The sequence below is a fragment of the Oncorhynchus gorbuscha genome, linkage group LG21 (assembly GCF_021184085.1).
Source record: "Oncorhynchus gorbuscha isolate QuinsamMale2020 ecotype Even-year linkage group LG21, OgorEven_v1.0, whole genome shotgun sequence".
Taxonomy (NCBI): Eukaryota; Metazoa; Chordata; class Actinopteri; order Salmoniformes; family Salmonidae; genus Oncorhynchus; species Oncorhynchus gorbuscha.
Genome location: NC_060193.1, coordinates 55,294,282 through 55,320,492, shown reverse-complemented (window position 1 = coordinate 55,320,492; position 26,211 = coordinate 55,294,282). Strand labels below are relative to the sequence as shown.

At 47.3% G+C, this 26,211-nt stretch overlaps 1 protein-coding gene across 14 annotated transcripts in view; it reads right to left on the bottom strand.

The window, feature by feature from the left end:
• The window catches only part of LOC124007703 (inositol polyphosphate-4-phosphatase type I A-like), a 43,606-nt gene extending 18,423 nt beyond the window's left edge, over positions 1–25,183 (bottom strand). For 13 of the 14 annotated variants that reach the window (XM_046318400.1, XM_046318402.1, XM_046318406.1 and 10 more), the window contains exons 1-7: positions 25,028–25,183; positions 5,024–5,240; positions 4,746–4,790; positions 4,541–4,659; positions 3,128–3,244; positions 2,815–2,894; positions 99–213 (exon numbers count right to left, since the gene is read on the bottom strand). In XM_046318400.1, the coding sequence (XP_046174356.1) occupies positions 99–213; positions 2,815–2,894; positions 3,128–3,244; positions 4,541–4,659; positions 4,746–4,790; positions 5,024–5,129 (582 nt within the window). In that variant the 5' untranslated portion in view covers positions 5,130–5,240; positions 25,028–25,183. Of the gene's footprint in view, positions 1–98; positions 214–865; positions 2,472–2,814; positions 2,895–3,127; positions 3,245–4,540; positions 4,660–4,745; positions 4,791–5,023; positions 5,241–25,027 lie in introns of those variants that run through there. The other variant, XM_046318410.1, reaches the window with a different exon arrangement.
• Between the last annotated feature and the right edge of the window lie 1,028 nt (positions 25,184–26,211).

The window sequence follows — 26,211 nt, the reverse complement described above, 5'->3', positions numbered from 1 at the left end:
ATAGAAGAGTCACACACACACGACCCTGGCCCCGGTCTCACAGGTGTCTGACATTTGGTGTCAGCGGTAGGGATCCGGCGAGAGTCTCGGAAGCTCACCCTGCTGTTGATGGTGTCTGGTAACCTGGCAACAGGCAGAGTCCTCTGATCCCTCTTCTCCTCTATCTGCCAGGCAATGATGGTGATGTTCCCCACGTGCTTGTTCTCTGCAGATCTGTTCATCAGTAACACACACCAGTAGGGCTGTCAACGGCATCCCCCAGGAACACACAGTCTACAGTCAGCAACGATCAAACAGCAGAAAACTATGACAGACCCAAAACAATCTAGCTGAAAAATGTATAGGCTTCATATTTACATCACTATGGAGCCATACATTTAAGCATCCTCGTCTGTTATAAGACAATCATTTGGGTGCTTACATTTCTCCAAATGTACAAGAATATATTATACATGTGTGAATATCCCAACTCCTCCTGAGACCCCCTCACAGAGTGGGGTCACAGCCAGGGTCAGCCATTGATAACTAAAGAATGAAACAGGATTAGTGAGCGTTGGCAGCAAGCAGGACACACCTGATAACAGCAACCCTGGAAAAATTAGGGTTATGTGCCTTGCTCAAGGGCACACAGATTTTGTTTTACCTTGCAGGCTCAGGTTACTGGCACAGTGCTCCAACCGCTAGGCTACCTGTCACCTTACCAAAGGCATGGCCTATTTTATTTTATTTAACCAGGCAAGTCAGTTAAGAACAAATACTTATTTTACAATTATAATCATAATGACATACGAATCCTGTCTGAATCAATTCCACCTGTCTGTCTCTCATACCTCAGGGTCAGGTGTAACCCGCGTCTCTCTTCTACCTCAGGGTCAGGTGTAACCCGCGTCTCTCTTCTACCTCAGGGTCAGGTGTAACCCGCGTCTCTCTCATACCTCAGGGTCAGGTGTAACCCGCGTCTCTCTCATACCTCAGGGTCAGGTGTAACCCGCGTCTCTCTTCTACCTCAGGGTCAGGTGTAACCCGCGTATTTCTCATACCTCAGGGTCAGGTGTAACCCGTGTCTCTCCTACCTCAGGGTCAGGTGTAACCCGCGTCTCTCTCCTACCTCAGGGTCAGGTGTAACCAGTGTCTCTCCTACCTCAGGGTCAGGTGTAACCAGTGTCTCTCCTACCTCAGGGTCAGGTGTAACCAGTGTCTCTCCTACCTCAGGGTCAGGTGTAACCCGTGTCTCTCCTACCTCAGGGTCAGGTGTAACCCGTGTCTCTCCTACCTCAGGGTCAGGTGTAACCCGCGTCTTTCTCATACCTCAGGGTCAGGTGTAACCCGCGTCTCTCTTCTACCTCAGGGTCAGGTGTAACCCGCGTCTCTCTTCTACCTCAGGGTCAGGTGTAACCCGCGTCTCTCCTACCTCAGGGTCAGGTGTAACCCGTGTCTCTCCTACCTCAGGGTCAGGTGTAACCCGTGTCTCTCCCCTACCTCAGGGTCAGGTGTAACCCGTGTCTCTCCCCTACCTCAGGGTCAGGTGTAACCCGCGTCTCTCCCCTACCTCAGGGTCAGGTGTAACCCGCGTCTCTCCTCTACCTCAGGGTCAGGTGTAACCCGCGTCTCTCCCCTACCTCAGGGTCAGGTGTAACCCGCGTCTCTCCCCTACCTCAGGGTCAGGTGTAACCCGCGTCTCTCCCCTACCTCAGGGTCAGGTGTAACCCACGTCTCTCTCATACCTCAGGGTCAGGTGTAACCCGCGTCTCTCTTCTACCTCAGGGTCAGGTGTAACCCGCGTATTTCTCATACCTCAGGGTCAGGTGTAACCCGTGTCTCTCCTACCTCAGGGTCAGGTGTAACCCACGTCTTTCTCATACCTCAGGGTCAGGTGTAACCCGCGTCTCTCTCCTACCTCAGGGTCAGGTGTAACCAGTGTCTCTCCTACCTCAGGGTCAGGTGTAACCAGTGTCTCTCCTACCTCAGGGTCAGGTGTAACCAGTGTCTCTCCTACCTCAGGGTCAGGTGTAACCCGTGTCTCTCCTACCTCAGGGTCAGGTGTAACCCGCGTCTTTCTCATACCTCAGGGTCAGGTGTAACCCGCGTCTCTCTTCTACCTCAGGGTCAGGTGTAACCCGTGTCTCTCCTACCTCAGGGTCAGGTGTAACCCGTGTCTCTCCCTACCTCAGGGTCAGGTGTAACCCGCGTCTCTCCCCTACCTCAGGGTCAGGTGTAACCCGCGTCTCTCCTCTACCTCAGGGTCAGGTGTAACCCGCGTCTCTCCCCTACCTCAGGGTCAGGTGTAACCCGCGTCTCTCCCCTACCTCAGGGTCAGGTGTAACCCGCGTCTCTCCCCTACCTCAGGGTCAGGTGTAACCCGCGTCTCTCCCCTACCTCAGGGTCAGGTGTAACCCGCGTCTCTCCCCTACCTCAGGGTCAGGTGTAACCCGCGTCTCTCCCCTACCTCAGGGTCAGGTGTAACCCGCGTCTCTCCCCTCCTCAGGGTCAGGTGTACCTCAGGGTCAGGTGTAACCTAGGTCTCTCCTACCTCAGGGTCAGGTGTATCCGGTGTCTCCCTACCTCAGGGTCAGGTGTATCTCAGGGTCAGGTGTAACCCGCGTCTCTCCCCTACCTCAGGGTCAGGTGTAACCTGTGTCTCTCCTACCTCAGGGTCAGGTGTATCCGGTGTCTCCCCTACCTCAGGGTCAGGTGTAACCCGCGTCTCTCCCCTACCTCAGGGTCAGGTGTAACCTGTGTCTCCCCTACCTCAGGGTCAGGTGTAACCTAGGTCTCTCCTACCTCAGGGTCAGGTGTATCCGGTGTCTCTCCTACCTCAGGGTCAGGTGTAACCTGTGGTTCTTCTCTTGCAGCAACTCCTTCACAGGAAACAGAGCTGAGCCTAATAAATACATCTAGGTCAGGAGAAAGAGAGAAAGCGAGAGAATAAAGAGACAGAACGAGGGAGGGAGTGAGCTAGAGAGAAAGGATACAGAGACAGACATCTAAGAAAACAACACTGCCAAGGTGGCTGGTGAGGGAAGGGAGGTGATGAAAGGAATGGGACTGACCTAGTAGTTTATTATCTGATGGGAGCAGGACATATTACTTGGTGTTTTAATGTCATCTTATCTAATATTCTACTCACCGTGCCCTGAGAGCGGTCCTTGACGTCGTACACAGACAGCTTGACCTGCGTCTGCTGGTTGATCAGAGAGTCCTGGAAGAAGGCTATGCTGCTCAGGAATATAGGGTTATTGGTGCCCTGTAGGGGGAAGCAATCAATCCATGAAGCTCTCATTGTTGCTTCATCTAAACTGTACACATACAGAAAGATATTAGTTAACAACATTCTAAAATCATGTTTTATTGTCACATACACCAGATAGGTGCAGTAGATTGTGTTGTTTTACAGGACGCAGAGGGACGACGGCAGTAGGGGGCAGAGGGACGACGGCAGTTGGGGGCAGAGGGACGACGGCAGTTGGGGGCAGAGGGACGACGGCAGTTGGGGGCAGAGGGACGACGGCAGTTGGGGGCAGAGGGACGACGGCAGTTGGGGGCAGAGGGACGACGGCAGTTGGGGGCAGAGGGACGACGGCAGTAGGGGGCAGAGGGACGACGGCAGTAGGGGGCAGAGGGACGACGGCAGTTGGGGGCAGAGGGACGACGGCAGTTGGGGGCAGAGGGACGACGGCAGTTGGGGGCAGAGGGACGACGGCAGTTGGGGGCAGAGGGACGACGGCAGTTGGGGGCAGAGGGACGACGGCAGTTGGGGGCAGAGGGACGACGGCAGTTGGGGGCAGAGGGACGACGGCAGTTGGGGGCAGAGGGACGACGGCAGTTGGGGGCAGAGGGACGACGGCAGTTGGGGGCAGAGGGACGACGGCAGTAGGGGGCAGAGGGACGACGGCAGTAGGGGGCAGAGGGACGACGGCAGTAGGGGGCAGAGGGACGACGGCAGTAGGGGGCAGAGGGACGACGGCAGTAGGGGGCAGAGGGACGACGGCAGTAGGGGGCAGAGGGACGACGGCAGTTGGGGGCAGAGGGACGACGGCAGTTGGGGGCAGAGGGACGACGGCAGTAGGGGGCAGAGGGACGACGGCAGTAGGGGGCAGAGGGACGACGGCAGTTGGGGGCAGAGGGACGACGGCAGTTGGGGGCACAGGGACGACGGCAGTAGGGGGCACAGGGACGACGGCAGTTGGGGGCAGAGGGACGACGGCAGTAGAGGGCACAGGGACGACGGCAGTAGAGGGCACAGGGACGACGGCAGTAGGGGGCAGAGGGACGACGGCAGTAGAGGGCAGAGGGACGACGGCAGTAGGGGGCAGAGGGACGACGGCAGTAGAGGGCAGAGGGACGACGGCAGTAGAGGGCAGAGGGACGACGGCAGTAGGGGGCAGAGGGACGACGGCAGTAGGGGGCAGAGGGACGACGGCAGTAGGGGGCAGAGGGACGACGGCAGTAGGGGGCAGAGGGACGACGGCAGTAGGGGGCAGAGGGACGACGGCAGTAGGGGGCAGAGGGACGACGGCAGTAGGATGATGGTCTGTCTCACCTCAATGATCTCAGTCTGGGTGTGTTTGGTCCAGAAGGCCTGGGGAGGGGTGGTGCAGCTCACTGCCACAAAGCTGTTGGGTTTCCGCTCCAGAGCTGGGGTCACCAACTCATTACAGGCTGGGGAGGGAGGGACACAGCACGTTGGAACACATGGAACAAGAAATGAAAGACATTTCCTTTAGAGGTTAATTTATTGTACTCACCCACACTGAACTCTAGAACAGGCTCATCTGGATCCTGGCTGTTCCCTACAAAACAGCAAAGTAGCATTAAAAGTCATTTTCCACTAATTCAGTTGGCAGAAATGAGAGGACAACATTGATAAAAACATGTTGGTGTACCTTGATATACAGACTGGATCAACAGGATGAATACAAGGCAGGAAGTCATTCCATTAACAATTGTTCATCACATGGTCTCTCATATTGTTTGTTTCCTTGATATAGTCTGTGTCCAACACACAACCCTTTCCCATTCTCACCTGCGAGTGCCAGGCCGATCATCTCAGAGGAGAGGTCAAAGGTGTTGGCCCGGTACACTGACCAGGGTCTCTGGTGGCGGGGGCTACGCTCTCTAGCCTCCGACATCCTGATCCTGCTGGCCTTCTCCAGGGGTGAGGAGAGGCACACACCCTTGGTGAGAACACACACCCTTGTACTGAGCCACTCCACGACCCTGCCTGGGCCTTCCTCTACGAGCTGAGAGAAGGAGGGAGAGATGGGGAGAAAGAGAGACAATGATAAACATAAAGGACCACACCAACTATACGTCCAGTCACATCTCCACTCTGACCATTGTTTCTCTCTCTCTTTTCCCTCTCTGTACCTCCCCTTCATCTTCTCCGCTCACATTTAGCTTTTGGTGCAGGAGCACTGCAGGCTGTGGAGGTGGCTGGACTCCCAGAGGAGAGGCTAGTCCACATAGAGAGAGAGACAGGGATGGAGGGGCATCGACAGAGAGAGCAGCACGTGTCTGTGAACATGCAGTTAGACATCATTACTCTGCTTCAGCAGCATCCCCAGGGCACTGCATCCATCTCTCTCCTGCACAATCTGCTCTCAACCACATCTGACAAATTAGATTATTTGTGTGTGTGAGAGAGAGTGTGTGCGCGCACGCGTCCGTCTATGTGTGTACTCAAGTTTGTCTAGCAAGGCTTTTGTTCATGGAGTCCTACATTCATAGATTTCAGAGTTTTGATACAGTGGATGCATGGTCTTTGTTTGGGCACAAAGTGTACAACATGAAGTAAACACAGACTGTCCTTTAGCCTGCCAGCAGACAGGAACCAGCTCTGAATACGACAATGTTATTCGTTCTGTTTACACAATGGTCTCCCGTCATTTCAAAACTGTTGCTTACAAATTCAAGGGGCACTTTATCACATTAATTCAGAGAGAAGCTGCGATAGAGTAGGTGTCCAATCGCACATATTTCAACCCTCGAGTCATCAGTTAATTGATAGCATTATAGTTATAGTTATAAAACGTATCTTAAATAATGGCAGCATACAGTGCCTTCAGAAAGTATTCAGACCCCTCAACTTCTCCCACATTGTTACGCAACAGCCTTATTCTAAAATGTATACAATATTTTAGTCCCCTCAATCTACACACAATACCCCATAATGAAAAAGTGAAAAGGTTTTGATTTTTCTAAAATATATATATTTAGAAAAAAAGGCACACACCTGTCTATATAAGGTCCCACAGTTGACCGTGCATGTCAGAGCAAAAACCAAGCCAAGAGGTTTAAGGAATTGTCCATAGAACTCAGAGACAGGATTGTGTCGAGGCACAGATCTGGGGGAGGGTACCAAAACATTTCTGTAACATTGAAGGTCCCAAAGAACCCAGTGGCCTCCATCATTCTTAAATGGAAGAAGTTTGGAACCGCCAAGACTCTTCCTAAAGTAGGCCGCCGGGCCAATCTGAGCAATCGGGGGAGAATGGCCTTGTTCAGGGAGGTGACAAAGAACCCTATTTGTCAGTCTTACAGTTACTCTGTGGAGATGGGAGAACCTTCCAGAAGGACAACCATCTCTGCAGCACTCCTCCTAATCAGGCCTTTATGGTAGAGTGGCCAGACGGAAGACAATCCTCAGTAAAAAAGGAACATGACAGCCTGCTTGGAGTTTGCCAAAGGGCACCTAAAGGACTCTCAGACCATGAGAAACAAGATTCTCCGTTTTGATGAAATTGATTTAACTCTTTGGCCTGAAAGCTAAGCATCACGTCTGGAGGAAACCTGGCACCATCCCTACAGTGAAGCATGGTGGTGCTGCATCATGCTGTGGGGATGTTCTTCAGCGGCAGGGACTGGGAGACTAGTCAGGATAGAGGGAAAGATGAACGGAGCAAAGTAACTGAGATATCCTTGATGAAAACCTGCTCCAGAGAGTTCAGGACATCATACTGGGTGCGAAGGTTCACCTTCCAACAGGACCATGACCCTAAGCACAGTTAAGACAACGCAGGAGTGGCTTCGAGACAAGTCTCTGAATGTCCTTGAGTGGCCCAGCCAGAGCCCGGACTTGAAACCGATCGAACATCTCTGGAAAGACCTGAGAATAGCTGTGCAGCGAATGCACTGTATAAGCTGGCATCAACTGAAGGGTCTGAATGGACATAAATGGAGCAACAGGTGCCCTTCACAGAAAATAACAATGAGTGGTGGCAGATGTTTTTCCTCAATGTTGAACTGACACTTTCATATCAGTGGTGCCTATTCCAAAAACAGAGCGCATTTCTGCTCTCACTCCTCATCACAAAACCATCCAATGTCCCTCCCACTCCTCATCCTCTCCCCAAACCTCCCCCTCAGGGGACAAAGTTCATCCAGGGAAGGCCCTCAGCCATTGGCCAGTTAGCCCAGGAACCAGGCCTCTCCTCAAACAGGAACAATTAGCCCATTTACACTGAGGCTGGAGGCTGTGGGTAATAGACCAGCCCTGGTCTACTTAACAGCTTCAATAGAGATCCACACTCTATTTCTGTCACTGCTAACAGCTGGAGTATAGTAGCTAGCAACAGCCCACAGCACCAGGGCTAGAACACCTCAGAGAGACTAGGTCAGGCAAGGAGGAAAAGGTCAGAGCTGCTTGCTTTCACATACGTCTATTGACAATACCCAGCTTAGTCAAGATGATCAACACTGCCTGGATGTACCGTATAAACAAAACCACTTATCAAGGTTCCGTTGAACGCTTTGTTCCTCTGTGATACCACAGGTCCACTGCTGGGTTAAATGACAAGTGTTGGGCTGATATGTAGGGCATCCTTTATGCAGAGAGCCTTTCTAGCGTTCATGTGGACTTTCCCAGAGATTCAGCTGTGGCGAGATAAAACAAACAAGCAGAATGTTTTTCTAGGGATTCTGATGGAACCACTCCATCTACCCCCGACTGTCTCCATGGTAACAACAGTGCACTCTTCAAAGTATCACTCTGGGACTTGCTCAATGAAACACACAAACCAGGTTTCCTAAAGAAAAAGGTTTGCTTATTTAGTTGGACTGTAAGGATATAGACATGGCAGAAGGGTTAGTCATCAGCTTGACTGGAAGGCACATTACTGTGTGTTATGATGATGATGAGTAGGAGCAGAAGGATGAGGACATCCTGCTAGCTTAATGATGTCTGCTCTGATCAAGTAGGTAAACTTCCCCTGCAGGCCAGTGTTTCTCCTAGGTTACATCAAGGACATCCTGCTAGCTTAATGATGTCTGCTCTGATCAAGTAGGTAAACTTCCCCTGCAGGCCAGTGTTTCTCCTAGGTTACATCAAGGACATCCTGCTAGCTTAATGATGTCTGCTCTGATCAAGTAGGTAAACTTACCCTGCAGGCCAGTGTTTCTCCTAGGTTGCATCAAAAGAAAGGAAGGAAACTAAATACCCAGACTGCATAGACCAAAATATTTGAGGCTGTTTAGGCAGGGGTGTGCAACAGAGCTAGGGAAGGGGGGTGGGCGTCCCGCCTATGCATTCATAGGGGAAACCTTGTCATAGAGCCACACATCAGTGCCGTCAGTTGGGCATCATTCCACAGAGGCTGGGCTGGGGGCTTTCCTGGCAGGAGTACAAGGTGCTGGAGGCCTGTCTTGTCTAATCAGGCAGAAATGCTGGAGGAGAGCCCATCGATTGCTAGCAGATGCTGCTGGTGGTGAAAAGCTCAGCAGATACAGGTCTGGTTAGCACACTCATCACAGATCCTCTTCTGCCCTGCCAGAGCACATGTGGCTCTGGTCAAATAAAGTGCACTATATAGGCAATAGGGTGCACTTCAGGGAATGAATCCAAATGTCTTGTATGTGCTCTCTGTACAATGGATCAACATAGATTGAATTCATGGTCAGGTTCTTTGGCTACTATCTACAACTGTTCTGTAATTGCCTGGGAATATGGGCCACATTTGTAAGAGCCAAAATGGTAGCAGACAGTGGTAGGCCTGATCACCTACAACAATGGTGCCAGGATCGTGAACTACAGGAAAGGGAGGGCCAAGCACACCCCCATCCACAGGGCTGTAATGGAGTGGGTTGAGAGTCAAGCTCCTCTGTGTCCATGTCACTAAGGAAGTAACATGGTCCTCACACACTAACACAGTCAAGAAGGCACGACAACACCTCTTCCCCCTCAGGAGGCTGAAAAGATTTGACATGGGCCCTCAGATCCTCAAAAGGTTCTACAGCTGCACCATTGAGAGCATCTTGACTGGCTGCATCACCGCTTATGGAAACTGCTTGGCATCCGACCATAAGGTGCTACAGAGGGTAGTACATACGGCCCAGTACATCACTGGGGCCAAGCTTCCTGCCATCCAGGGCCTCTATACCAGGCTGTGTAAGAGGAAGACCCTAAAAATGGTCAAAGACTCCAGCCACCCTAGTCATAAACTGCTCCTTCTGCTACCGCACGACAAGCGGTACCGATGCACCAGGTTTGGAACCAACAGGACCCTAACAGCTTCTACCCCCAAGCCAGAAGACTACGAAATAGTTAACCAAATAGCCATCTGGACCATCTCCACTGACCCCCCTGAACAAAATCTTTTGATGCATCATAAGCTTCTGCTACCATTTATTATCTATACTGTTGCCTAGTCACTTTACCCCTACCTATATGTACATATCTACCAAAATTACATCGGACCCCTGCACATGGACTCGGGACTGGTACCCTGTGTATATAGCCATGTTATTGTTAATCATTGTGTATTCCTTGTTTTACACATTTTTTCTCTCTGCATTTATGGGAAGGGCCTGTAAGTAAGCATTGCACTGTTAGTCTACACCTGTTGTTTATGAAGCATGTGACAAATAACATTTGATTTATAGCACCAGAGTGAGGAGACCCTGATGATTAGTAACTCACATGAACTGGGACACATGGGCTTTTTGAGCTTCCACGGCTAGGTTAACAAATCCTTGCTGGATTTCTGACGTAGTTTCTCACACACAGTAACAACTGGAGAATATCGCACAGACTGGGACCAGACTCGGTTTAAAACAGTTTCTAGGTTTGCGAGTCTAGGTCTTTGTGTAACCCTGGGCACCTGGTACTGTAGGTTAACCAGATATGAGTAAACAGAGACATTGACACTTGTGACATTGTCCTCACCAGAGAAGCTAAGGACTTACAATGCGATGCATATGTTCTACCTGATTTAACTTAAGGGGGGAGTGACACCAACGGCGACAGCTAGTCTTACTGGCGGCCGATCTGACTGGCAGGGTTTAGTGGATTTCACTTCTGCTGTTATGTTAAGTCTAATGCTGCACGAAACTGGAAAGCTCTCTATGAAGAAACCGGGTGAGTGAGTGAGCGCGTTTTGACTTTGAGGACCCTGTGGGGCGTCCACAGTACTGCCTGAAATCAGATTTCTCCCTTCTCTCCCCGTTTACTCCCTCTCCTTCCCAGCAGACTACACTCCTGCTAATTCCACCGTTAATGAGTCTAATTCAGCCGTGTGACTCAGTGACTCCAACAGGATTACCAGCCAAGCGACAAGATCATTCTTTAATTTGTCTTTAATCTAAAAACCTCAGCTTGCCTTGGTTGTGAAAGCCCTCAAGGCTCAGAGTTTCTTCCCGCTCTGTGCTGGTTTCAGGAACCTCCCTCCAGAACTCCCCTGAGTGGGATTGACACTATCACACGGAGGGGTCTTGTCCAACCACACCTGGAAATGAGGATGTGTTTGTATCAAGGGTTTCTCTGCTCTCAGTCTCAGACAGTCTCCAAACCTGAGAAGGGCAGTGTGGAGGAGAGCTCAGGCCTGTTGCCCTTAAAAGGCTAAACATGGTTTCTGTGTTGACTGACTGCCAAGGTTCTGACTGTCCAGGCCAGGCATCACACACACACACCACGACGACGAGCTAAAAGCATAGTCTCAGAGTTTCCTCAGATCTGGACTTCCCATCTCTGCCTTATCAAACACACCTATACAGAAGGCAGGATAACGGCTCTCCCTCCATGTCACTAGTTTCCATCTTACTGTCGTCCTCCTGCCCTCCCAGCCCACATTAGTTATTTTTATAGCCCGGCCTAGTCTAAACAGACTTCAACTCTGCACCACACCAGTATCTGTGTCATAATGACTACGGAGAAGGTAAACACTGCTGGAGAGCAAACAGAGTACATTCATAAAATTAAATTAAATCTCTTTTGACACTAACAGTGCTTATTTTATCTGTCTCAATGAGGTGCTGTGAGTAAGCCCTGTATCAGGGTCAAATAGCACTGGATACATCATAGAATTTAATAGTCTTTATTGAGTCTATCAAAATAATATCTCCAAAATCTTAGACTTCCCTGCCATTTTCATTCAGTATTGTTGTAATTGTCATTATTACAAATATATATATAAAAAATAGGCAGATTAAACTGGTATCGGTGTTGAAAAATCATAGTCGGTCGACCTCTACTCCAGACTAGACTGGCTGCCTAGTTCCTACAGTAGTGAAAGCAGCCCCCCAGACAAGCTGCCCAGTTCCTACAGTAGTGAGAGCAGCCCTCCAGACAAGCTGCCCAGTTCCTACAGTAGTGAGAGCAGCCCTCCAGACAAGCTGCCCAGTTCCTACAGTAGTGAGAGCAGCCCTCCAGACAAGCTGCCTAGTTTCTACAGTAGTGAGAGCAGCCCTCCAGACAAGCTGCCTAGTTTCTACAGTAGTGAGACAAGCAGCCCTCCAGACAAGCTGCCTAGTTCCTACAGTAGTGAGAGCAGCCCTCCAGACAAGCTGCCTAGTTCCCCTCCAGACAAGCTGCCTAGTTTCTACAGTAGTGAGAGCAGCCCTCCAGACAAGCTGCCTAGTTTCTACAGTAGTGAGAGCAGCCCTCCAGACAAGCTGCCTAGTTTCTACAGTAGTGAGAGCAGCCCTCCAGACAAGCTGCCTAGTTCCTACAGTAGTGAGAGCAGCCCTCCAGACAAGCTGCCTAGTTCCTACAGTAGTGAGAGCAGCCCTCCAGACAAGCTGCCTAGTTTCTACAGTAGGCTCTGTCTGCCTTACTTACAAATCAAGGCCATGTTCATGTCAGGGAGAGGGAGGGACTGACGTGAGGGGACTGTTCAACAGCTCAGGGTGTACCTGCCCCTCCCCCCTTCCATCTCTTGCTCTAGTCACCAGCCTTCTCTCAGGGTCATGTTAAGATGCCACATCCCAACAGCATCCTCATATACACCATAACAAAGTGCCTGAGACGTGTGCAGGTGTACTTACTGTCAGTGGGGAAGGCAGAGAGTGGCAGGTAGCCTTGTGGTTAAGAGCATTGGGCCAGTAACTGAAAGGTTGCGAATTCAAGTCCCTGAGCCAGGCAAAGTGGAAAAATGTACTGTTCTGCCCTCGAACAAGGCAGTTAAACAACAACTGCTCCCCGGGCAACTCGATTAAGTCAGCAGCCCCCCTAACCCTAACCCCCCCCCTCTGAGTCAGAGGTTGTCAGAGGTTGGATTAAATGCAGAATTAACATTTGGGTCGAATGCATTCAGTTGTGCAACTGACTAGGTATCCCCTTTCCTTTCCCAGAGGGAGGGGAACCCAGCTGATCCAATCAGAGAGGAGAAACAGACTGTATCTGACCAGAGGAGGAGACAACATGTCAGAAAAACTAAAAAGGATATTTCAGTATTTGCTCCACTTCCTCTAGCTGTATATAGCAGAGTATACAGCAGAGTAGCTATGATCTGTATCTGTGCATTGAGTTTGACATTGACCGAGGCTACAGGACTGCCAAGTCAGTCAGAGGTAGTGAGGCGTGCAACAACACATGATGGCAACCAGAAGAGGAGACATTTTCACAATTTAACCTTCACATCTGATATTCTATCTCTGCCATGGCCTGGCCCCAAACACCACTTTTCAAAGTGATAACTCGCTTTCTGAAGGTGTGTGTGTGTGTGCCTGCCAGTGTGCACGTATGTGTGTGTGTGTTAGTTTGAAGATCTGAGGCATTGCAGTGTGTGCTTCCATCTATTTCAGAAGCAGTCCTGCATATACTCAATCCAGATGGTCCCTGCATCATCAGTCAGAGACACTGATCTATGGACTGGAGCCACCGGACCACCCTCTCCACACATACGTTTTTTTGTCACGGTGTGTGTTAGGGCTGTCCCCAAAAAACAAAACAAATCTTGGTCGACCGAAAGTCGTCTGTTCTTTCAACCAACTAAATAATATATATATCAAAATCATTGTCATGTGGTTAATCAGAATTCTATGCAAATCTAAATGAAAAGCCTAAAAAGTTACTTCTATTGCCAACTATGTAAAAACAGCCTACATTAAGCCAACAAATAAAAACATTGCAGCCTGCAGGTAGAAAACATCCTGATTTAAAAATAAATCATATAAATCACATTGGCTACAACGTCTGCAACGAACATGAAACAAACATTGTATCAACGAGTAACTTGGGTCTAGCCCGAAGCTTGCACTGCTAGAAACATTGTATGTAGTATTATGGGCCATCAGAGTTTCCCCAACCAGTGAGCTCAGGACAGACACAGCTGTAGGCTACTTGTGCAAGGGATAAGAAGCAGGACTTGGGCAAAAGCTCACCGAAGCGGAGTACCGGCACCTCAAATGTTCTACTGCTTGAGCTCCTGTTCCTCTTATAGAATATTATCTCAAAAGTATTGTGGAGCTCCTGCACCTAAATATGAACAGTACCAGAACCCAAAATGAGTTACTGAATGCATCTCAGTCCAAGTCATGCACTGATAAGAAGTAATCAGGTCTATTTCATGACGTTCCCACGGGATCAGAGCATGACATGTTTCCCTTTCACGCTGAGCGGTTACCAAAAGGGAGAGAGATGGAAAATATTATTAAATTACATTGAGGAACGATTGTAATTCTCAATGAATGTAAAAACAGACTTGGTTTGCTTTCTGTTTGAGGTGAAGTAAACATTACTTTGAGAAGCTCCACAGCTCATTAGTGGTGGTGCGTTAAGCCAATCAGAAATACAAATCAGATCCCCAAATGGGCACATTTACATGCCTACATTTGGGTGCAGGCCAGGTAGCCTATGGGCCTACTTCTATGCGTATGTGTCCTTACTCAACATTGACAGGAGCAGTCCAAACAACAGACAATGACTAAATTGACAAAACTCTTAAGTGTAGCATAAGTTGTGCACTCTGCAAACAATGTGTCCACTCCGACATTGATAACAGGAAGACTGGCATAATATTGAATGCATTAACATAAATTACCATAATCAAAGTAACAACATGGTAGATTAGAAATTATAGAAATTAACAGTAAATGTCCTACTGGTGATATATGTAATGGGGAATTGATATACACTAAGAAAACACAAACAATTCACACAATGAAGTTATGAAACAATGAATGTGCATAAATTGGCAGGAGAGAGCACATTCTGGAGAGAGAAGTGCATTGTGCATCTGGGCACATGGTCAATCCACCATCTGCATTGGCCATGCAGAATTTACAGTGATACGGCCTCAGCAGAAGTCAGGGCATTTATACTTCTTGCGCGTCGGGGAGCAATGCAGAGTTATTGTCAAGAAAGTGAGTTTGTTTTCTACAGGTTGTACCGCCCCCTCCTACCGTCACCCAATCACGTCAATGCGGAGCTATACAGAGCCCCCCCGCATTGTTAAAACATTTGGGAGGTGCATGGCGATGCGGTACGGAGTTGGATTAGGCCTGCTCGACTAAAACAATCTTGTTCGACCAACAGCCTAACGACCAAACAATCAACTAATTGGGGTTAGCCCTAGTGTGTGTGTGTGTGTATGTCAGTTAAAACATGTAGGGAGATGGAAGATGCTAATTTTCACAGTTCATGTGACTCATTCTATACATGTAACTAATAGTGCATCAAGCCTAAAACACAGGAGTAACATGTCATCTTCCATCATACTGTGCACTCTGCTAGACAGACGCCATTACTTTGGTACGGGAAACGCCCTGAAAGCAGCTAATGTACTTTGACAAATCTAGTGTATGTGATGATATAGGCCTACAATATGCAGTAGCATCATTAGTATACCTGTGAGAGTCAGCACTGTCTGCAACCATGTGGAGCCACGACCAGCTAGCAGGCTGATTGGTTAACTATCCTGATGACATAACCAGTGAGGAGAGCAACACATCTCTTCTGGTCTGATGAAACAACAGTAGAACGGTTTGGCCATAATGACCATCGTTATGTTCATAGGAAAAAAAGGGGAGGCTTGCAAGCCAAAGAACACCATCCCAACCATGAAGCACGGGGGTGGCAGCATCATGTTGTGGGAGTGCTTTGCTGCAGGATGGACTGGTGCACTTCAAAATATATGGCATCATTAAGGAAAATGATGTGGATATATTGAAGCAACATCTCAAGATGTCAGTCAGGAAGTTAAAGCTTGGTCGCAAATGGGTCTTCCAAATGGACAATGACCCCAAGCACACTTCCAAGGTTGTGGAAAAATGTCTTCTTCAATATTCCCAGGTAAGAAGTTTTAGGTTGTAGTTATTATAGGACAATTTCTCTCTATACGATTTGTATTTCATATATCTTTGACTATTGGATGTTCTTATAGGGACTTTAGTATTGCCAGTGTAACAGTATAGCTTCCGTCCCTCTCCTCACCCCTACCTGGACTCCAACCAGGAACACATTGACAACAGCCACCCTCGAAGCAGCGTTGCCCATCGCTCCACAAGTAAAATATCTGTCATTCTGTCCCTGAACAAGGCAGTTAACCCACCATTCCTAGGCAGTCATTGAAAATAAGAATGTGTTCTTAACTGACTTGCCTAGTTAAATAAAAGTGTTAAATAATATATATATTTTTTTTTAAATCTTAAATTGGCCAAATCAGTGTCCAAAAATACAGATCTCCGATTGTTATGAAAACTTGAAATCGGCCATTCCGATTAAATCGATCGACCTTTAGCTCTAACCAACATCTCCAATCTCATCTCACTGATTGGATTCCAGGTTAGCCGACTCCGGACTCCAATTATCTTTTGGGGAAGTCATTATCCCAGGGGTTCACATACTTCCCCCCAACCTACACAGTGAATGTTAAAATGATGTATCAATATAGACAAGAAAAAAACATTAATTTATGTGTTATTAATTTAAGCACACTGTCTATTGTGAGAGCAAGATCAGATCACATTTTAGAGCGGATCACAAAAACTTAGAGCATTGAAGTACGAGGCTCAACTTCTCCACTGTTTTGTGTCCCCTGGCTACCACACTGTTCACAGCGTGAAGCAAACATGTGCACATTCAAAGATACAGTGTGTGACTGTGTGATAGCGAAGTGTTACATCTCACTCATCTCAATATCTCCGGTTCTGCTTCTGGCAACGTCATTTCGCTGAGTCTACTTTAAGGAAGAAACACATCCCCAATTTAACTGAGAGTCTAAAAATGTCTTCAGATCACTGATCATTAGTCACATTATTGAATGTTGGCATTGACCAGTGTTCTTCAAGCCTGGTCGTGGGGACCCCGTGAGTGTAGGCATTTGTTACTGTTCAGCGCTAACCCATCCGAATCAAACCAATGTTGGCGTAGCCGAGAAGCTAGGCCCATAATCTCACCAGTGGGAGTTAGACAAACACTGACCACTGCAACGAAGACTAGATAAGCAGCAAGGAGCCGCTTTCCTATTCAATCAATAGATAAACCCACACTATGATAAATGCATGTTTCTGCCATTAGAGTCCTCCTTCATAGGCAGTCTGAAGAGGACTCACTCATTACAGCCGACGAGGGCGGCTGTTTAGAACAGCATGCACAGGACTCTGGGTATTATTTATTCCCTGTCAACGGCCCATCTGAGCGCATCACCCCAGCCAAAACCACCATAGGGGGTTAGAGTAGTGACTAATTCTACAGACAGAGCATAAGGAGGGATGCTCCCCAAAAATCCCTACCTTAATCCAGTGAATGCTACAGGCAGCCTGTAGATAGTAGCATTAGCATAGCAGCTAGTAAATGTAAAAGCAGCATGGTGGCGAGTGACACAGCACAGTGCAGGCATGTAGAAGGACTAATCCATATCCATAGACAGAATAGTACATCTCTGCTCCAAACAGCTGAGCTTGGTTCCTCGTCTATAGGGTAAGATGACAGTCTGCGTGGTGAGTGAAGGGCCCGGCTGTGGATGCGGTCTCCTAACAGCTGAGCTTGGTTCCTCGTCTATAGGGTAAGATGACAGTCTGCGTGATGTGAGTGAAGGGCCCGGCTGTGGATGCGGTCTCCTCACAGCAGAGCTTGGTTCCTCGTCTATAGGGTAAGATGACAGTCTGCGTGGTGAGTGAAGGGCCCGGCTGTGGATGCGGTCTCCTCACAGCAGAGCTTGGTTCCTCGTCTATAGGGTAAGATGACAGTCTGCGTGGTGAGTGAAGGGCCCGGCTGTGGATGCGGTCTCCTCACAGCAGAGCTTGGTTCCTCGTCTATAGGGTAAGATGACAGTCTGCGTGGTGAGTGAAGGGCCCGGCTGTGGATGCGGTCTCCTCACAGCAGAGCAGCATGTAAACAAACCCACACGCAGCAGAGTCGTCATCACTGCTTACACTCTCCCCCATCTCTCGCCCTCCCTTCCTTGCTTGCTCTCGTACTGTCTGCCTGCCTCCTTCGCCCTCCCTCTCCCCATCCGTCCCTCTCCATGTCTCTCCCTCCTTATTCCTGCAGCAGCTAAGAGAAGCAGACTGATAAGGTCCTGTCTTCTCTCTGGCTAACACTGTTCTCCAGCAGAAATACACAGAGACAGGAAGGGACAGATGGGACTGTGGATGCTTCTTGACAAACTGGGGTGACAGGAACCAGACGGGCTTTGTCCAGACGAGGAAGGGAATGAAGCCGAGAGGTGTCACTGTTCCCATCCTAAACCCTGCTCCAGAACCTCCTCAGTGGCCAATAAATAATCAACTGTGGTGGCTGGAGAACATTTCCCTGCACTGTGTCATGTTTGCAGTCACGCTCTCCCTCTCTCCAGTGGTCCCATCCTTAGTATCGTTTAGTATAGGGCCAGACCGACAGACCAACGACAGGTATCACTTTTCTGCACATGTGGTGGTCTCCATTTAGCCTGCCATCATCAATAATTCAGTCTGTTGCATAAGAGGGAAACAGAGGTTGATGTCCAAAAAGGCACCCTATGCCCATAAAGTGTACTACTTTTGACCAGAGCATTATGGGCACTGGTCAACAGTAGTGCACATCTTAGGGTACAGGGTGTCATTTGAGACACAGCCAGAGACAGTGGACTCGGGGTAGCACCCGCCACTACTTGACTACAGATCCATCAGTGCAGACCCTAACCCATCTGGACAAGAGGAATACCTATGTGAGAATGCTGTTCATCGACTACAGCTCGGCATTCAACACCATAGTACCCTCCAAGCTCGTCATCAAGCTTGAGACCCTCGGTCTCGACCCCGCCCTGTGCAACTGGGTACTGGACTTCCTGACGGGCCGCCCCCAGGTGGTGAGGGTAGGCAACAACATCTCCACCCCGCTGATCCTCAACACTGGGGCCCCACAAGGGTGCGTTCTGAGCCCTCTCCTGTACTCCCTGTTCACCCACGACTGCGTGGCCACGCACGCCTCCAACTCAATAATCAAGTTTGCGGACGACACAACAATGGTAGGCTTGATTACCAACAACGACGAGAAGGCCTACAGGGAGGAGGTGAGGGCCCTCGGAGTGTGGTGTCAGGAAAATAACCTCACACTCAACATCAACAAAACTAAGGAGATGATTGTGGACTTCAGGAAACAGCAGAGGGAACACCACCCTATCCACATCGATGGAACAGTAGTGGAGAGGGTAGCATGTTAAGTTCCTCGGCATACACATCACAGACAAACAATTGGTCCACCCACACAGACAGCATTGTGAAGAAGGCGCAGCAGCGCCTCTTCAACCTCAGGAGGCTGAAGAAATTCGGCTTGTCACCAAAAGCACTCACAAACTTCTACAGATGCACAATTGAGAGCATCCTGGCGGGCTGTATCACCGCCTGGTACAGCAACTGCTCCGCCCACAACCCTAAGGCTCTCCAGAGGGTAGTGAGGTCTGCACAACGCATCACCGGGGGCAAACTACCTGCCCTCCAGGACACCTACACCACCAGATGTTACAGGAAGGCCATAAAGATCATCAAGGACAACAACCACCCGAGCCACTGCCTGTTCATCCCGCTATCATCCAGAAGGCGAGGTCAGTACAGATGCATCAAAGCTGGGACCGAGAGACTGAAAAACAGCTTCTATCTCACGGCCATCAGACTGTTAAACAGCCACCACTAACATTGAGTGGCTGCTGCCAACACACTGACTCAACTCCAGCCACTTTAATAATGGGAATTGATGGGAATGTAAAATATATCACTAGCCACTTTAAACAATGCTACCTAATATAATGTTTACATACCCTACATTATTCATCTCATATATGTATACGTATATACTGTACTCTATATCATCTACTGCATCTTTATGTAATACATGTATCACTAGCCACTTTAACTATGCCACTTTGTTTACATACTCATCTCATATGTATATACTGTACTCGATACCATCTACTGCATCTTGCCTATGCTGCTCTGTACCATCACTCATTCATATATCTTTATGTACATATTCTTTATCCCCTTACACTTGTGTGTATAAGACAGTAGTTTTGGAATTGTTAGATTACTTGTTGGTTATTACTGCATTGTCGGAATTAGAAGCACAAGCATTTCACCACACTCGCATTAACATCTGCTAACCATGTGTATGTGACAAATAACATTTGATATGATTTGAGATCCCCAAAACAAAAACTTTGGCTCAGGTCTAATGGATTTCAGTGTAAAACAGCAAAGACAGGCAAGGCAATGCAGCGAGTCAGAGTAGCTATTGATGTCTGAGGCACCGGCTACCCATTAAGAAAGAATTTGCAATGTCACTCATAAGTAAATTAAATAATACAGAAAGGAGAGTTTTACTATCAGACTTTTATGACAAAGGCTCCAGAGAAAAGAAAATACATGATTATAGTAAATTAGTAAGATAGCAACCATAGAAACGGTGTGTCAATGTGTGTGTGTGTGTCTGTGTTGCAGAAGAGTGTATGATGATATGAGAGGAGTTGAGTATAGTGTGTTGCAGGGGCATTGTAGGATGACGTAACATGCATGAGCCTGATTGAGTGTGTGTTTATGTGGGAAGCTATTATTGGCTTATAAGAGCAACAGAGTAGGCAGAGCATTCAACTGGATGTGTGTGTCAGATTCACTGTGTTTAATACTGATATGAATCTTAAGAGTGTCTTCTCTGGGCTTGTTTACAGAGTGAGAGTGAGAGAGAAGGATGAATCAACAGGCTCCTGGTTGCCCTCTGAGCCAAGTGGGAGAAAAATCCCATCGCTGAGTCACAGCACTCCCCTCTACATACAGTACATACACAGTGGCCTCAGAGTGTATGCGAGCGCGAGAGGTAGCTAGCTACTATATTGAATAGCAAAACTACAGTGCCCAACTTAGTACTGTAGTACTGTAGTTGTTTACAAATCACTGTAGAATCTTGTGAGCAACAGCCTACTGAGAGTAGTCTAAGAAACGGTTCCTGGTCATTCCAGATGCCTGGTCGTAACTCGTAAGCTTCCTCTCAATCAATAAGCATGTCCCCTCCCCTTGACCTTGACAGCTCCTACCAGGAAACCACTGACAGTCTGCCTTTACGACCTCACTCCACTCTAGTGATTTGTAGTAGTCGTCAATTCAGATAACCACTCAAGCCATGGACATTTCCCAACCCTCTAATGACTGTCCATCTCATGACTGGTGTCTTTTTTTTAATGCTTTAGAGCTCTTTGAGAATCGTTATGGAATAAATAGCGCTACAAAAGTTGAATGAATTATTAGTAAATCATGCTAATGTGATTATGTACGCAAACTAGCACACAGCAAAGGCAGCTAAGGGCCGTCGCTTCTGGCCATGCACTGAAGTATGTCTCTCAAACTGATGTCATTTTTCACATGGTCATGTTCTTGTTCATCAGTTGTTCTTATCATATCGCCACTAACACATTATCTCCACTTTGGTCCATGTGAGACAGAGCTGATCCAGCAGTACAAAGGCTGTGTCCAAAACGACACCATATTCCCTAGTGAACCGAAATGCACCCTATTCCCTATATAGTGTACTATGGGCTCTGGTCAAGATTTGTGCAAAATATACTAGGGTATATGGTGCCAATTTGAACGTGGACAAACAGTTGAGTGATGTGATGGGACAGAGAGACAGTTCTCAGCACAGGAGGCTCATAATAATGGCTGGGATGGAGTACATGGACTGGTATCAAACCATGCATGATGAATTTGTTACCATTCTGTTGATCATGTTCCAGCCATTACTATGAGCCCATCCTCCCCAATTAAGGTGCCACCAGCCTCCTGGTATTCTCAGGGATTTCAACAAGCTGTGTGATAGGAGCCTGTGTAGATAGGCCTGTTGCTGAGTCCCATTGAGACCGAGGTCTCTTTTACAAGGGAGCCATGCATATACACAATTTACACTCTCAGATCCAGGTCAGAGAAAACACTGCTGAGGATGAATGGTGATAAATCACAATGAGGTTTCACCGGTTTATAACGAACTCTTCTGGACACTCACTGTCCACTTCAGCCTGTGTCACAGCGGGATGATTTACAATACAATAACAGTGACTGTGTTGATACACACACACACACACACACACACACACACACACACACACACACACACACACACACACACACACACACACACACACATACAAACAAACATAAAATCAATTCAATAGTAATCTTACAAGAAAACAGAGTTAGAAGAAAACAGAGTTCCAGTTAAAACTGTGGTAGAAAACTGCACAGGAGGTGATGATGATGAGAGTGTTCAACAATGCACCCATCTGGTCTGTATAGCTGACACATGGCACCGTTTGTTTTCATTTTATAAATGTGGAACTAACCGAGGCTCGTAGGAAAGGGCTGTCAACCGCACCACCACTCTGCCAACAGGCTTATATAACCCACCACTTCCACTTTCAGTAACTAGAAGCCCCTTAACTCCACTATTCAAGATCAGCCAACACAAAACGGAGTCGTCATAGATTTGCACGGACAACGCTGCCCTGGCAATGCCAAGAACCCGTCACGAGGATAATGAATGTTAGCTGAGAGAATTATGAGAATAGATTATTCAATAAAATACTAGAATATGGTTTATCATGGAGCAAGCGTGTTCAAGTGGACGAACAGAGAGGCAGGTAGTCAGTGGGCTACGGATATAATTTCACAGCCTGACTGCAGATACAGTCATAAAATACCAGGAACGAATACATAGGATGCCTAGGGAAGAATACATAGGATGCCTAGGGAAGAATACATAGGATGCCTAGGGACGAATACATAGGATGCCTAGGGACGAATACATAGGATGCCTAGGGAAGAATACATAGGATGCCTAGGGAAGAATACATAGGATGCCTAGGGAAGAATACATAGGATGCCTAGGATGCCTAAGAATACATAGGATGCCTAGGGAAATACATAGGATGCCTAGGATGCCTAAAGAATACATAGGATGCCTAGGGAAGAATACATAGGATGCCTAGGGAAGAATACATAGGATGCCTAGGGAAGAATACATAGGATGCCTAGGGAAGAATACATAGGATGCCTAGGGAAGAATACATAGGATGCCTAGGGAAGAATACATAGGATGCCTAGGAACGATGCCTATACATAGGATGCCTAGGAACGAATACATAGGATGCCTAGGAAATACATAGGATGCCTATGCCTAGGAACATAATACATAGGATGCCTAGGAACGAATACATAGGATGCCTAGGAACGAATACATAGGATGCCTAGGAACGAATACATAGGATGCCTAGGAACAAATACATAGGATGCCTAGGAACATAGGATGCCTAGGGAAGAATACATAGGATGCCTAGGGAAGAATACATAGGATGCCTAGGAACAAATACATAGGATGCCTAGGAAGAATACATAGGATGCCTAGGGAAGAATAAATAGGATGCCTAGGAACGAATACATAGGATGCCTAGGAACGAATACATAGGATGCCTAGGAACGAATACATAGGATGCCTAGGAACGAATACATAGGATGCCTAGGAACGAATACATAGGATGCCTAGGAACGAATACATAGGATGCCTAGGAACGAATACATAGGATGCCTAGGAACGAATACATAGGATGCCTAGGAACCTAGGATGCCTAGGAACGAATACATAGGATGCCTAGGATGCCTAGGAACGAATACATAGGATGCCTAGGAACGAATACATAGGATGCCTAGGAACGAATACCTAGGATGCCTAGGAACGAATACATAGGATGCCTAGGAAGAATACATAGGATGCCTAGGGAAGAATACATAGGATGCCTAGGGAAGAATACATAGGATGCCTAGGGAAGAATACATAGGATGCCTAGGGAAGAATACATAGGATGCCTAGGGAAGAATAAATAGGATGCCTAGGAACGAATACATAGGATGCCTAGGAACTATAGGATGCCTAGGAACGAATACATAGGATGCCTAGGAACGAATACATAGGATGCCTAGGAACGAATACATAGGATGCCTGCCATAGGATGCCTAGGAACGAATACATAGGATGCCTAGGAACGAATACATAGGATGCCTAGGAACGAATACATAGGATGCCTAGGAACGAATACATAGGATGCCTAGGAACGGGATGCCTAGGAACTATAGGATGCCTAGAACGAATACATAGGATGCCTAGGAACGAATACATAGGATGCCTAGGAACGAATACATAGGATGCCTAGGAACGAATACATAGGATGCCTAGGAACGAATACATAGGATGCCTAGGAACGAATACATAGGATGCCTAGGAACGAATACATAGGATGCCTAGGAACGAATACATAGGATGCCTAGGAACATAGGATGCCTAGGAACGAATACATAGGATGCCTAGGAACGAATACATAGGATGCCTAGGAACGAATACATAGGATGCCTAGGGACGAATACATAGGATGCCTAGGGACGAATACATAGGATGCCTAGGGACGAATACATAGGATGCCTAGGGACGAATACATAGGATGCCTAGGGACGAATACATAGGATGCCTAGGGACGAATACATAGGATGCCTAGGGACGAATACATAGGATGCCTAGGGACGAATACATAGGATGCCTAGGAACGAATACATAGGATGCCTAGGAACAAATACATAGGATGCCTAGGGAAGAATACATAGGATGCCTAGGAACGAATACATAGGATGCCTAGGAACGAATACATAGGATGCCTAGGAACGAATACATAGGATGCCTAGGAACGAATACATAGGATGCCTAGGGAAGAATACATAGGATGCCTAGGGAAGAATACATAGGATGCCTAGGAAGAATACATAGGATGCCTAGGAACGAATACATAGGATGCCTAGGGAAGAATACATAGGATGCCTAGGAACGAATACATAGGATGCCTAGGAACGAATACATAGGATGCCTAGGAACGAATACATAGGATGCCTAGGAACGAATACATAGGATGCCTAGGAACGAATACATAGGATGCCTAGGGAAGAATACAATGTCCATCGACATTAAAAGACCCGTATGTCTTGGTCATTGGAGGCAGAGTGCGCATCTGCTCGCTCCTCTCTTCCCATATGAGAACATTGCGTGAAAATAAGACGACTAGCCTAAGTTGCAGGTGGTGTTAATACCTAAACGTATCATAGGCAATAACTAGCTGTAGACCGCAATAAATAAAAAGCATACGGGTGATAACTGACTATACGGAGAAGAATACAACTTTGAAGTTGAAGCTTTTTTTGCAAGGCGGTGTAAAGAATTAATGAGCAAATTAGCTATTATGCTAACCTTCTCATGGCGACTTTTCCTGCCTCTCCAACTAACCAGATAACTGCATTTGAAGATGAAGACACAAACCTTTCTACGACGTTTGGTGACAATTAATTTGGTGGGAAAGAGACAGCCGTTGGTGTTGACGCTCGCTTGTTACATTTGTTTCCAGCCTGTCTGCACTCCGCAGTGTGATCTCGCCTCTCTGCTACATTGTATCATGTGACGTTGCAACTTCATCAAAGGAACCTCCCCTTACTTGAGTCTGAGGCACATTCAGAAGGACACAACTTTACTGAAGACAAATCTATTTTCATTAAATCATGATAGGCTACGTCTTTGTACAGTGTCCTGGGAAAAAAATCGTATTCGATTTTGGATTGACCAATAAAAGGCATGATGAAGAACTATATTTAGATTCAAAACAGAAGTCAATGACATTGGAAAAATCAGGCTACAGAATATAATCAAGATATGAGTCTATGCTTTGATTGAACTGATACAAATACACTTACATGGGTAAAACCGTCTGTTAAATTATATACATTATTATTATAATTATCATATTATTATAAAAGTTAACTGTCTCAAATAAAAATGGCTTCACTCTCTTGTGGTTGAGGGATGCTGTACAGTAGCTCAGTCAGGCCTGTGATGAATCCTGGTTAAATCCTGTAGGAAGGCTAAATCCTTGTTTTAAGTCTATCTTTGCAACATCTTGGCTCCAGTAAGGCATGGTCCAGCATTATGTTCTTGCCCTGCATAGACAGTCATTATTACAGCAATTTCAAATGTTATCACATGTCATTATCTGAGCATATCACTGGTTATTACCATTACAAACTGGGTGGTTTGAGCCCTGAACGCTGATTGGCTGAAAGCCTTGGTATAGCACGGATATGAAAAAACATGTATTTTCACTTCTCTAATTACATTGCTAACCAGTTTATGATAGCAATAAGGAACATCAGGGTTTGTGATATATGGCCAATATACCAGTATACTCCACGTAGCGTCTTAGAACAACCCTTATCTGTGGTATATTGGACATATATCACATCCCCTCGGGCCTTATTTATCAAGTATGCGTTCTTCTTCTTCAGTTCACAGTTAGATTAAGCTGTACTACCATCATGTGGCCACAATTTGCAGTCGCAGCTTTCACATTTGTGTGGTCTCTATTCTATAGAAAATGTACTATCTAGAGCAGTGTTTCCCAACCCTGGTCCTCCAGTATCCCCAACAGAACACATTTTCATTGTAGCTCTGGA